The sequence below is a fragment of the Hakea prostrata genome, chromosome 4 (genome assembly GCF_041222555.1).
Source record: "Hakea prostrata isolate BN-2017 chromosome 4, UWA_Hpros_2, whole genome shotgun sequence".
Lineage (NCBI taxonomy): Eukaryota > Viridiplantae > Streptophyta > Magnoliopsida > Proteales > Proteaceae > Hakea > Hakea prostrata.
The window spans coordinates 5,325,347-5,337,463 of record NC_142603.1 but is presented as its reverse complement, the minus strand read 5'-3'; the positions used below and the strand labels follow the sequence as shown (position 1 = coordinate 5,337,463).

Here is a 12,117-nt window from a genome sequence, read left to right as displayed (position 1 = left end):
TTTACCTATCATTTATTAGGAATAGAAAAGTAATATAACTAAATATTAAATCAATACTAACAACTTAATTTGGAAATTTAAAAAAATAATATGTTATACATTAATAAACGGTTATTAATGGCAATAAATAACATCAGAACTAGAAGTACTAAAGAACTCTAAATGTAATGTCAAGATAAGTAAAACCCGACAGATATAAGACAATTAGATTATAAGACTAATTAGATTATAAGAACTCTAAATGGAACTAAAATAAAGGTGCTTTGTCGGCTGCTTCATATTAATGATATTATGTTGAAAACCCACAGAGATTATAAAATTATTAAATAAAAAAGGTTGTACTTGTTTTAGTCACTCCTCTTCATTCCCAGTTTTAAATCCCAAATTATTCCAATGTTGAGAAAATTGACCATCTTTTGCATAATCCATGAAGAAATAAATAAAGAAAAATTATAGATTCCTTCTTCTTCTTTTCTTTTTTTCCCTTTCAGACATACAAAGCTTCAATAGTTGCTCCTACAAAAAATAATGACCACATAAAATAATACACGGCTCAATATTTTTAATTTTCCTATATAATTAATTGAACAATCAAAACCATTTTCTTCACCTCTTATAATTTAAATTCACAATCAGATTTGACTTGGCAAGAGAACTTTAGAATGCGTGAAAATGCATAATATATCTTTGCATGATTCATGACACATTCAATAATAGTAGAGAGTGAATAAGCATGTTGGAAGTCAAATAATACCAGGGATATTATCAATTATCATATATTTTTTTTATTTGTTTAGGGTGTTTTCCAAGTCATATGAGCATTCGATTTAATTATGATAATCATGGATTCACAAAACGATTCTATAAATTCAAAGTATTGTTCAAGAATCCTAATCCAACTATCGTATTTAATTTCAAAATATACAAGATTATTTTAAATATGTTATACAATTATGATTGATGACACAAAAAAAAATTTGTTTTCCTTTTCAATTTTTTTAAAATGAAGAGGAGCAATTCTATAAGCAAATGGTGCCGTGCATTAATGAAGCATGATGAAATGATTTCATACATAAGAGGATTGAATTCCATAAGGTATGCCTACCATGTCACATATAAAGTCACAAATATTTAAGTAGATAAGAGTCCGGAAAGCATTCAATTAGGACATTCATAGATGCATGTGTGATTCCAAAGTTTAAAACTCTTGCCTAATCGAATTCCCAAATATAACAAAACTATTTTAATTTCATTAAGCAATTATGATTTCTAAAGTTTTCTTCTGTTTTTTTAATGGAAAAGATTAGTTCTTTAAGTCAAGTGTTAGCATACACTACCCTGATGACTCAATGAATTTTCCCCCTCAAGAGTCTTGGTGATCGATGGATTTCAACTTGGAAATATTGTCTATTTCAGTTTACTATTAAATCCTAATCCATGAGATCGATCCATTGCATGCTTCATGGTTACACTCAAAAGTGCAGTTAAGATAGAGCTTCATGGTTACACTCAAGTGCAGTTAAGTTAACATGAGATCTTCTCATCTATCTCCATAGAATAGGGCTGCATCCTTTGATTCCGTAGTTAGTTTTTGTTTGATAGATTAAAGAGCCATAACACACCATTTCAGAAACAGAAACTGAGTGCTCTTCACGATTTTCAGTAAAAAAAAGAAAAACTCCATCAGGAAATGAAGGGTCCACCGGAAGGGACCACACCACCAGCACATCCTCTTACGGTTCAAACTCGGATTTCTTTCCCATCTTCTCTTTCTCTTTGATTGCATATATTCAAGAACACATAATATTTAACAATGGTGGGACGAAAGCGTGTCCATTTGAACCCACTGGCCTTCATGCGTGACTCAATTCTTGGTTAGGGTTTATGTGTCTGTGCAAGTGTTGATCGTATTGATCCCTATTTTCCTAAAGGTTGGAGACCACAACTGCAATTTTTTAAACGCATATATTGGAGTGGGTTCCATGAGTTTCACTGCAAAGTCAGGAGGGTGTGTATAAAAAACTCTTGATTTCTCTTAATCTAGCCAGGCTTGGAACTTCTGAGTCAGGCATTTGCGATTTACCATTTATTTAAATGATATGCATGGTCATATTACAGCTGCGTGTCTTTCTTCACAAAGAGGGTTTTTTCCATAATAAAGAGAAGAGAAAAGATCAGGCTTGCAGATCAACCTCTTGTTCTTAAGTTCTTTGTCAATTACAGCATTTCATGGAATCTGATAGTTACACCATTAATTTGTAAGAACAAGAAAATGTACTCACATTCTAATAAAGTATTTGTCGTTCCAATGGCTAAGATTGTATGTATTATCATTGTTGGCAACCAAAATATGAAAAAACATCATCTGCTATGCACAGTAGTGCACTTTTATTCCAAACAAGTGGTTGAGAAAACTTAAAAACTAAAAGAGTATTGATGATTTTTTTTTAAAATTCAGAATTAAACCATTAATCACTACCTTGAAGGGAATATATTTTAAGTTGGATTTTTGAAGTTCTGAAGCGATTATTTTGAGTAACCAGACCTTAGAACATATGAGATTGATGTGTATTTTCTGATCTCATGTTTGGTTTTCAAAACTGAGAAACCCTACCCAATTTGCCATCTCTTCGATGAAATTCGGATACAACCAACTTCTCTTATAAGTATCTTTCTTTCGAAGGAATCAAATAAGAACAGGTTTCTAATTCATAGAGTTCTCTTTGTGATCTTGTAGTTGAGATAGTTTTTGAGTTTCCTCGTGAGGTTTGTGGATCGGGGTTTGGTTAAGTAGTTTAAGATTGATCTGTTTGCTTTACGATTGTTGATGTTCGCTTTAATTTGCTGGTCGTAATCTTCTTAGATGGAGTTTTATTCGCCCAAAATGTTTGAACTGAACTAGTCGATACCATTACTTAGAAGCCGAGATGAGATCAGATTCAAAAGGAGACAAAATATACCAGAATACCTAGCACAAACATTCGACTATTAGGGTTTCAGCTGAGTAGTTGAGTGTAGAAAGCCACCGCATAAGTATCAATGGCTTCGGTTTTTATAATGCTTAGAATCCAAAATATACACTTTGAAAATTACATATAATATTACAATTGCCAATTTGAAGGAACAACAGAAAGAAGATAATAGGGGTATACAAAAACTTGTGTTTTTAAGGTATCATTCCCAATCAATCTTCCTCTGCAGATGTTGTTAGGGTTCCCGTTACTTTCATGGCATGTTTATCTTCCTCTTCAGCTGCAGACGTTGTTGGGGTTCCAATTACTTGCATGGCATGTTTCTCTTCCTCTTCAGGACTTGTAATAATAATTTCCATTTTTGCAGTATCCTTCATTGTTCTCAAATACCATAAGGCACAAAGAAGATAGAATATCAAGTTTATGAAGCTTAATGTTGCCAAAAGAGCATAATAGTAATATAGTTTCCCATAATTTATATTACTAGTTAGCCAACCACTGCCAACTTGAGTTCCAGTTGCCTGATTGATAATGGCCACAACGAGAGATGCAGAAAAGTATCCAAGCCCTATAGTTGAGAGGAAGAGCCCAGTACTCATTGACTTCATTCCTTTTGGAGCTCTGGTTATGAAGAAATCAAGCTGACCACTATATGTGAATGATTCTCCTATGCCAATAAGGAAATACTGTGGGAGCAATATGTAGAATTGTAAAGGCAAAGTTGTGACATCAGCTCCCACAGTTCTAACCACAGACATCCGTTTTGCCTCCACTAGTGCAGCAGTTGTCATAGCTATAATTGAGAAAACCATACCAATGGCTATTCTTTGTAGGTTGGAGAAACCTAAATTTTTAGATAGAAAAGAGTAAAACCATGTTAATTTTGGCTAAGAATTAAAAATAAGTACTCTTCTATAGGCTTTTTGAATTTTAATTCTAACTTGAAAAATAAATCTCTGGCCAATGTAGTAAAGTAAATGATCTATCACATTGTTAAACTTACCGTGTGTCCCTTTCCACCTTCTCATCAAGGGAATGATAACCCTATCATAGAAAGCAGAACCAATCAATATGCCAAAAATATAGAAGGTACTGAAAGATCCGGCTGGGATTATAAAATTTCCGATTGATCTCTCCACTGTTGAAGCTTGTTCCACAGAGAAGGTAATCACCTGCGCATGTATGCACCAGAAATAGATTGTGGATGCCCAAATTGGCAATAGTCTAAACACCATTTTTACCTCCTCTATCTTTGTTACAGTATTTAACTTCCAACGGTTTCTAATTAGAGAACCATTAGTTCCATAGTCGTCTTCCTCTATGATGGCAGCCTTGTCCAGCCAACTATGATGATAACGAAGAAAAAAAGAAAAAGAAAAGAAGATTTGTTATTTGAGACTGAAAACTTGATCCATGTGTTAGTGTAGATATGAATGAATATAACTCACTAAATTTGGTCTGTGTGTTTGATTCTTGGAGCCGTCTGAGTAGAGTCTTCATATAAGGCATTAATGTTATTAGGACACTTGAGTTTCCTCTTCCTTATGGCAGCAACCATCACAGTGAAAACCTGAACAATGGGGCTTCCCACGCATTTCTTGTACCTGTATCTTCTAGTGCGTGATAAATAAATGACTAATCCAAAAATGAAGAAGAAACAATTAAGTGCATATCCCCAGCTTCGGCTAACATTGTCTTGTACATAGACTGCAACTGATGAACCAAGTAAAGTTCCAAGGCTAATAAGAGCATAGAATCTACTGAAGAGGTAATCCATCTTGGTTTTCTCCTTCTTATCATTCTCGTCGAATTGATCAGTTCCAAATCCTGATACATTAGCTTTAATTCCTCCTTCTCCCAATGCAATCAAATATAAACCCAGATTTATGATTCCAATTTGGAATCCGTTGGCTTGTATGCATGAAACCCCACTATTAACATTACAAGTGGGTGGTCGTAGACCTGGAACTGCACACGCTATTGATAAAACACCAGAACCCTGCAATATTGATTGATCACAGGTAGTTAATTTGTCAAAAACAATTTCATAAACTTGTTCAACCTAAGATGCATAATGGGGGAAAAAAATTTAATGTGACCCAGTATATATATCTGTGTTATTTCTTGTACTTACCAGTGCCATGGTCAACGCGGCAATGATTGTTGTCCAATACCGACCTAAGAAACTATCCGCCACGAAACCACCAAACAAACATAATATAAATGCTGAGCCACCAAAATTTGATGTCATGTTGGCTGCAGTAGAACTAGGAAGATTCATCGTCTGAGTCAAATAAGTTATGAGGTTGCCTGAAACTCCCATTGCCGTGAACCTCTCGCATACCTCAATAACTATATACACAAGTTATGATCATCATTAGTAAAACAAACTAAGTTGGCCTTTTCTTTCTTCTTGGTTTATTTTTATTTATTTTTTAATTCAATTTGATAAGAACACTTACGTGTGCATAAATAGATGAATACCCTATCGTTATTTTCATATTATATATATACGATTATGTTTTCAGAACACTAACAATACAGTATTTAAAATTAACTATGCATGCGTAAAGGGGAAAAAATGAATATACCTAAAATAGTACTGGCAGACAACCATCCCCCAGTTCTTGTCTTATCGGCTGGTTGTCCCTTGTAGTCAATCGCATAAGTAATTTTTGGACTCATTTTCCTCACCTGAAAAAACGAATAACAATTTCTTTAAATAAAATAAATAAAACTGGATTCATTTTGGCACTCAATTGGTCCCAGGTAATGCACTTAATTTATCTGTAAACATCTAACCATTAAATTTTCTCTTGACCATGTAGGTCAAACCATGGTTGATCCAAGTTCTTTTAATGATCTACACTTATCAAAAGTAGAAGATTGAAGCATGAGTTCAAGTGAAGTTGGAATTTTGTATATAAGTAGAAACCAAATTAAGTCCTCAACTCATTTAAGAACTTTGAAGTCAATCATAACTTTCAAGTTGAGTAAAGGAAGTGAAACAGCAGAAAGAACCAGCTGCAACCATGAAATTACAATCTATGTTTGCAACCCAGAAAGAAGAAGAAAGAAATCATTGGCTTGCTTATCTCTCACCTGATGATAAGACACCTTCCTACGCTGAACCTTTCTTGTAGACCAACAAAAAATCTCTCACAACACCATTAATGTTTCTTATCTTCTCTCGACAGACAGGTCTCCCATGTAACCGCAGCTACTGTATTTATAACTTACACAATTTCAACAGAATCAACACCAACTCTAGCACGCATGTGTCAAAATCAACAAGAATACAAAAGCAAAGAGTGGTCCAAGATACCTTAGATACTTACGCTATATCTAACCAACTTGTAAGTGAAACTTCCTTTATTTGCTCTTATTATTATCTTTCTTTCTTTGGCAGGATCAAGTTGAATCTAGATATGTATATCATATCAAGATGTATAGAATCCTGATGAAAGATGATAAGAATCATCGTTGCATGCTTCATGTTGTTTAAAAATCTTCCTGTCCATGCGTTATATTTTAAATTATAAAAGTATTTCAACTTAAAAGCAGACTATGTTGAAAGTATAAAGAAGGTTTGCTGATTTTTTTTATTATTATTTATTATTTCACTTTTTTTTAGATATTACACATAAATTTTATAATAAGTATCACTATCTATTAATAATATCACAACATAAAAGAATAGTAGTTTAAGTTTTCTTCTAACCCTATGATGTTACAAAAGAACAAATTTTAAAGTAAGAGAATTTATGCTTTCGATATGTAGAAATTAAAAATGAATATAGTTATTTTTATCTAATTATAGAGAATGGTCAAACCTTTTTCATCAACTCGCAGAATATAATAAGAGTTTTTAAGTAGAATATAGTATTTTTCAATCAATTTATGTATAAATTGATTTCGATTTCATATAAAATTATTTTAAAATAAAAACGGATCTGTAACACACCAAATAACAAAAAGTTCAGATGAGAAAAGAATCAAGGAGAGACAAATAACTTAGAATATTCATCAGGTCAATGTTGAATCTGTAATCAAAGAAGATCGAACCAGACCTTTACCAACTCATCATAGCCGTTCTCATCTTAACCCAAATAAGGATGATGAAGGGATCTGGTCTTCACTCAAGATGAAGAAAAGAAACCTTGCTTTCATTTTTAGAGGGTGCGGTGGGTGGAGGGGATGGAAAAAGTTCCCAAGTTTGGAAATCCGTAACAATTAAATTTAATGAGGTAAAATTTTTCAGGATTGTCAAAAACCTCCCTAATTTATAAATTTTTAATCCAATAAGGGTTGGTTTTTTAATTTTTTATTTATTTATTTTTTGTAACTTGTTACTATGGGGTGGGAATTAAATTACTAACATATATATATGACCCCGAGTAGGTGCAAACCCAAGACCTCCCCATCATTGACACAATGAAGGTTAGTTCTTGTATAGGTGATGCAAAACTTATCTAGATCTTAATGTCGGATGATATCCGTGCAAGCGCGATAAAAAATTCCTTTAATTTCATTCAGAGCTTTCTAGCCTCAAGGTTCACAAAATATGGTCGTAACAGCAATTACAACCACCACAGCCTAACTCGTTCTTCTACTTTCACTAGCGATCTCCACCAACGATCGATGTCCAAGAAACCCCAGCCAAGATCTCTCACATAGCTGTCGCTATAAGCTTGTTTGGTGATCGTGGCACTTCGGGTTTTTCTTTCTTTCTTTTCCCTTTTTTTTTCCCTGTTTCTAAGCATTGACATGATGAAGGAATCTCTTGATGCAAGGTTTTTCGAGTCTATATCCTCTCCACCCAGGCAGGTTGTCCACCCATCCTCCCACCCTGTTGAAATATGGTTATTTTATGTAAAAAAGGAGAAGAGAGAGAGAGAGAGAGAGAGAGAGAGAGAGAGAGAGAGAGAGAGAGAGAGAGAGAGAGAGAGAGTCACAGCTAGATAGAGAGTGTGTGACACCAGGGTTACGTGGTTTGGTTGAAGTTAACAACCTACGTCCATGGTAGAGAATGCTGTTATATCTTTTTATGTTATTGTAACTAAGTTGTGCATGGCTTTATATAGAAAAGCTACAAGAATTTTACTGAGTTACAATAATCTCTTGAATATGCAACCACCTTCAAATAAGAGTTGAAACTTTGAGATAGAGATAAGACTCTGGTGAAGATCTTTGAGTGTTATTAGGTCGCCTTTACTTGTTGCATAAATTTTCTCTGTGATCTTGCAATTTTATGAGATTGAATCCATGTGGGACTCTTGGTGATTCCCTAACACTCACAGTGAGTATGACACAACCCTGCCCATGGTACAAGGGCAGGCCCATGTGTGAAAGAGGAGGAATGAGAGGATGGGCAATTGGGGGGTTCCTTCTTCATTCTTGAATCCTCATTTGACCAAGAGAAGAAAATTAAAATAATCGACCATAGAAACGAAAACCGGTTTTCCATTTTCTTCTTTGTTCTCTTTTAATTTCTTAGGAGTACCCAAATCTTTTTATGGTCCATTTTAACAAATCTCTATATGATCCGCTGAATCTTTAAAGAAGTAACTAATCCAATAGCAGGTTTTTTTCTGGGTCAAATACATAGCAAATTCTTTGATACCACAACAATATTTTTGTAATTCTTCATTGACAAAGTGGGGAAGATAAATACAATGTTCCAGTTATAATCATTCATAATCTTACTCTACAATTACAAGGTTGCCCTCAATTTGCATAGCATGCTTCTCTTCTTTGTCATAACTTGTAAGTATGCTTTCTGTTTGTGAAATATTCTTTATCCCACTTATGTACCATATTGCACAAAAAACATAGAAAATCATGTTTACAAAACTTAATATTGCCAAAAGACCATAGAAATTGTATAATTTTCCATAGTTTATGTTACTAGTTAGCCATCCACTGCCGATCTTGGTTCCAGTCACTTGGTTGACAATAGACACCAAGAAGGTGCTAACAAAAAATCCAACTCCAATGGTCGAGAGGAAAAGCCCAGTGCTCATTGACTTCATCCCTTTGGGAGATCTAGTCGTGAAAAAATCAAGTTGACCACTATATGTGAATGATTCTGCCAGGCCAACAAGAAAGAATTGTGAAATCAAGATATAAAATTTCATAGGCAAAGTTGTAACATTGCCCCCCACGACTTTAACTATTGCCAATCGTCTTGTCTCTACAATGGAAGCAACTGCCATTGCTATCATTGAAATAATAATGCCAATGCCTATCCTTTGTAGGTTGGTAAAGCCTGTAAATCAAAAAGAACAAAATCATATCAATTTTGGAATAGATTAAAAAATAGTACTTGTTAGGGTTTAAGCACACGGTTTGCTTACAGCATTACACCTTGACTACCTAGTTTGGAATATCCAAATTGTTGCTTTCAACTAGTATTTACAAACACTAGGTTCTACAGTTAATTAGGCTCTCCTATAAGGCCCATTACACGGTTGAATCGCAACCAATCTGCTGGTGACCTATATTAGAACATAAGTTGGGAAAAACTCAAATACCTCAACAGTACTCTCGCATAGATTGCCCTTTTAAGGTTTTATTCTTATTTTTGTTTTGAAAAAGAAAAAAAAAAAGTTTTACGTACTCTTTGTAATTACTCTACCATGTATTTTTTTTATGATATGTATATGATACCTACCATGTTTTCCTTTCCACCTCTTCATCAAGGGAATGATTATTCTATCATAGAAAGCAGAACCAATTATTACACCAGCAAGATAGAAGATGTTGAAAGAGCCTGCTGGGATTAGAAAGTTCCCAATTGATCTCTCTAATGTTGAAGCTTGTTCCACAGAGAATGTGAGCACCTGTGAATGTATGCACCAGAAATAGATTGTGGAGGCCCAAATTGGTAGTAGCCTAACCATCATTTTCACCTCCTCTACCTTCGTTACTTTACATAATTTCCATCGGTTTTGAATCACTGAACCATTAGTATCATAGTCATCGTCATGGATTATAGCAGCCTTATCCAACCAACTTCAATGAAATCAAGAATAGAATTAGTTAAAACAAAAGCTATTTCTTATTGACTATATATCATGTAATCAGAGAATGTACTTACTGAAGTTGGTCTGTGTGATGGATTCTTGGAGCAGCAGTATCAGCAGTATCAGTTGAGTCATGATACAAGGTATCACTGTTGGTAGGACATTTGAGTTTCCTCTTCCTTATAGCAGCAACCAAAACACTAAGAACCTGAGCAATTGGACTTCCCACGCATTTTCTGTATCTGTATCTTCTGGTCCGAGACAGAAATAAAAGCGTACCAAAAAAGAATGCGAAACAACAAAGCCCATATCCCCAACTTCGACTAACATTGTCTTGTACATAGATTGCCACTGTAACACTAAGACATGACCCAAGGCTAATGAAAGGATAAAATCTACTGAAGAAGTAATCCATCTTGGATTTTTCCTTCTTATCATTCTCATCAAACTGATCAGTTCCAAATCCTGATACATTAGCTTTAAGTCCTCCTTGTCCCAATGCCATCACATATAAGGAGGTGACCAAAACTCCAACTTGGAATCCATTGGCTGGTACACATGTACTACTATTGGGGTCGCAAGGGGGTGGACGTAGTGATGGCATTGCACATGATATTGATAAAAGGGCAGCACCCTACAACACCATTAATTCACATTATATACTTTATTACCACATCGTTATTAATGAAAAATAGTAAAACATTTTGACATGATGACTCAATATCTTCTCTTATATTTTTTATACTTACTAATGCAATGATTATTGAGGAAATGGCAATTGTCCAATATCGACCTAAGAAACTATCAGCCACAAAACCGCCAAACAAGCAAAACATAAATCCTGCACCACCAAAATTTGAAACAATGTTGGCTGCAGTTGAACTTGGAAGATGTAAAGTCCCAACTGCGTAAATCACCAAGTTGGCTGAGATTCCTGCTATTGTGAACCTCTCGCATACCTCAAGAACTGCACATATTTTGATCATCAGTAAATCAAAGAGCCTATCACAGACATGCATGGAAACACATAAAATGCATGCCTATACATATATGAAAGAAGAAGAAAAAAAATCATTTCCTATCATGCTCGTGTGGCAATATTATCCCAAAATTATGTTTTCTCAACCTCTGTAATACAATATTTAAACTAGCTATATATGCATAAGATAGATGAGAGGAACGTACCCACAATAAAGGCTGCAGACACCCATCCTCCAGTGAATGTCTTGTCAGTTGGTTGTCCCTTGTAGTCTATCGCATAAGTAATTTTTGAAGCCATTTTCTTCTCCTAAGAAGCATAGGAAAATATTTCTGATTATGTTATACTATACCTGGATTAAATCAGCGATTCAGCAACAGGCATGCCTTCGTTCTTTTTTTTTTTTTTTTTTTGGAGGGTGGAGGGGCGTAAAACAAGCATTCTTTCAAGCAAAGCATCTAATTATAAATGTGAAACCACCAAATCTTCATCTCCTTTATTTTAAATTTTTTTTTTAATAATCTCGTTACCCTAACCCATGTTTTTTCATTGGATGGGCAGTTCCTCACTTACACCATGTAAGAACATGTATTAAGGAGTTGGGTTTTTCCAAAACCATCGGGGAGAGATTGATAGAATGGAGATAGCCAAAGAATGGAAACACCAGCAATCAACCGTCCTTTAACTGGTCTGTGGGAACCATTTCAGAAAGTAATCTCGTAATACTTAGTTTTCATTAAGGAATATAAACCATCCCTTTCTTACCCAAGGAAAGGATAGACGACCTACACATAATGAATAAAGGAAAACGAAGAGAGGAAAGATTATTTCAGTTTTGCAACAGAATAAGAAAAGAGAGAGAGAGAGACTCTGACCTGAGAGACACTCTCACCTGACAATCGGAAAACATGCCACCTTCCTACGCCGTAGGTTTCTGCTCTCTCTTCGTATATATAATAAAATAAGAATTGTAGATTTTCAAATGGTTGATATGTGAGCCATGTTGCATGCACGATTCATATTTTAATAGAAGTTCACGTAATGGGCTCTTGATTCTCTGCATGTTTCTCGATTCTTGACGTACGTACGATCTACTTTCCTCTGGTCTTGTATCATTTGAGTGTGGAAAGGATTTTTCACA

At 34.7% G+C, this 12,117-nt stretch overlaps 2 protein-coding genes across 2 annotated transcripts; both read right to left on the bottom strand.

Annotated features, from left to right (window-relative positions):
* Positions 1-3,184: 3,184 nt before the first annotated feature.
* LOC149017320 (protein NRT1/ PTR FAMILY 6.2-like) lies at positions 3,185-5,295 on the bottom strand. The gene is made up of 4 exons (XM_089152923.1): positions 5,107-5,295; positions 4,421-4,971; positions 3,976-4,316; positions 3,185-3,816 (listed from the first exon to the last, which is right to left on the bottom strand). Exons 1-4 carry the CDS (start codon positions 5,293-5,295, stop codon positions 3,185-3,187), a joined length of 1,713 nt encoding a protein of 570 aa, XP_089009049.1.
* A 3,379-nt stretch (positions 5,296-8,674) lies between these two features.
* Positions 8,675-11,276, bottom strand: LOC149017319 (protein NRT1/ PTR FAMILY 6.2-like). The gene is made up of 5 exons (XM_089152922.1): positions 11,183-11,276; positions 10,747-10,964; positions 10,072-10,631; positions 9,646-9,986; positions 8,675-9,240 (listed from the first exon to the last, which is right to left on the bottom strand). The coding sequence occupies exons 1-5, from the start codon at positions 11,274-11,276 to the stop codon at positions 8,675-8,677; spliced, it is 1,779 nt and encodes a 592-aa protein (XP_089009048.1).
* Positions 11,277-12,117: the final 841 nt, after the last annotated feature.

Bases quoted from the DNA above. Each gene is read 5' to 3' on its own strand.
- LOC149017320 (XM_089152923.1), bottom strand. From the start codon at position 5,295: ATGGGAGTTTCAGGCAACCTCATAACTTATTTGACTCAGACGATGAAT. The intron at 4,972-5,106 runs GTAAGTACAAGA...TCAATATTGCAG, and splicing joins CCGCGTTGACCATGGCACTG to GGTTCTGGTGTTTTATCAAT. The intron at 3,817-3,975 runs GTAAGTTTAACA...CTAAAAATTTAG, and splicing joins AAGGTGGAAAGGGACACACG to GTTTCTCCAACCTACAAAGA.
- LOC149017319 (XM_089152922.1), bottom strand. From the start codon at position 11,276: ATGGCTTCAAAAATTACTTATGCGATAGACTACAAGGGACAACCAACT. The intron at 10,965-11,182 runs GTACGTTCCTCT...AAATATGTGCAG, and splicing joins GTCTGCAGCCTTTATTGTGG to TTCTTGAGGTATGCGAGAGG. The intron at 10,632-10,746 runs GTAAGTATAAAA...ATGGTGTTGTAG, and splicing joins CCTCAATAATCATTGCATTA to GGTGCTGCCCTTTTATCAAT.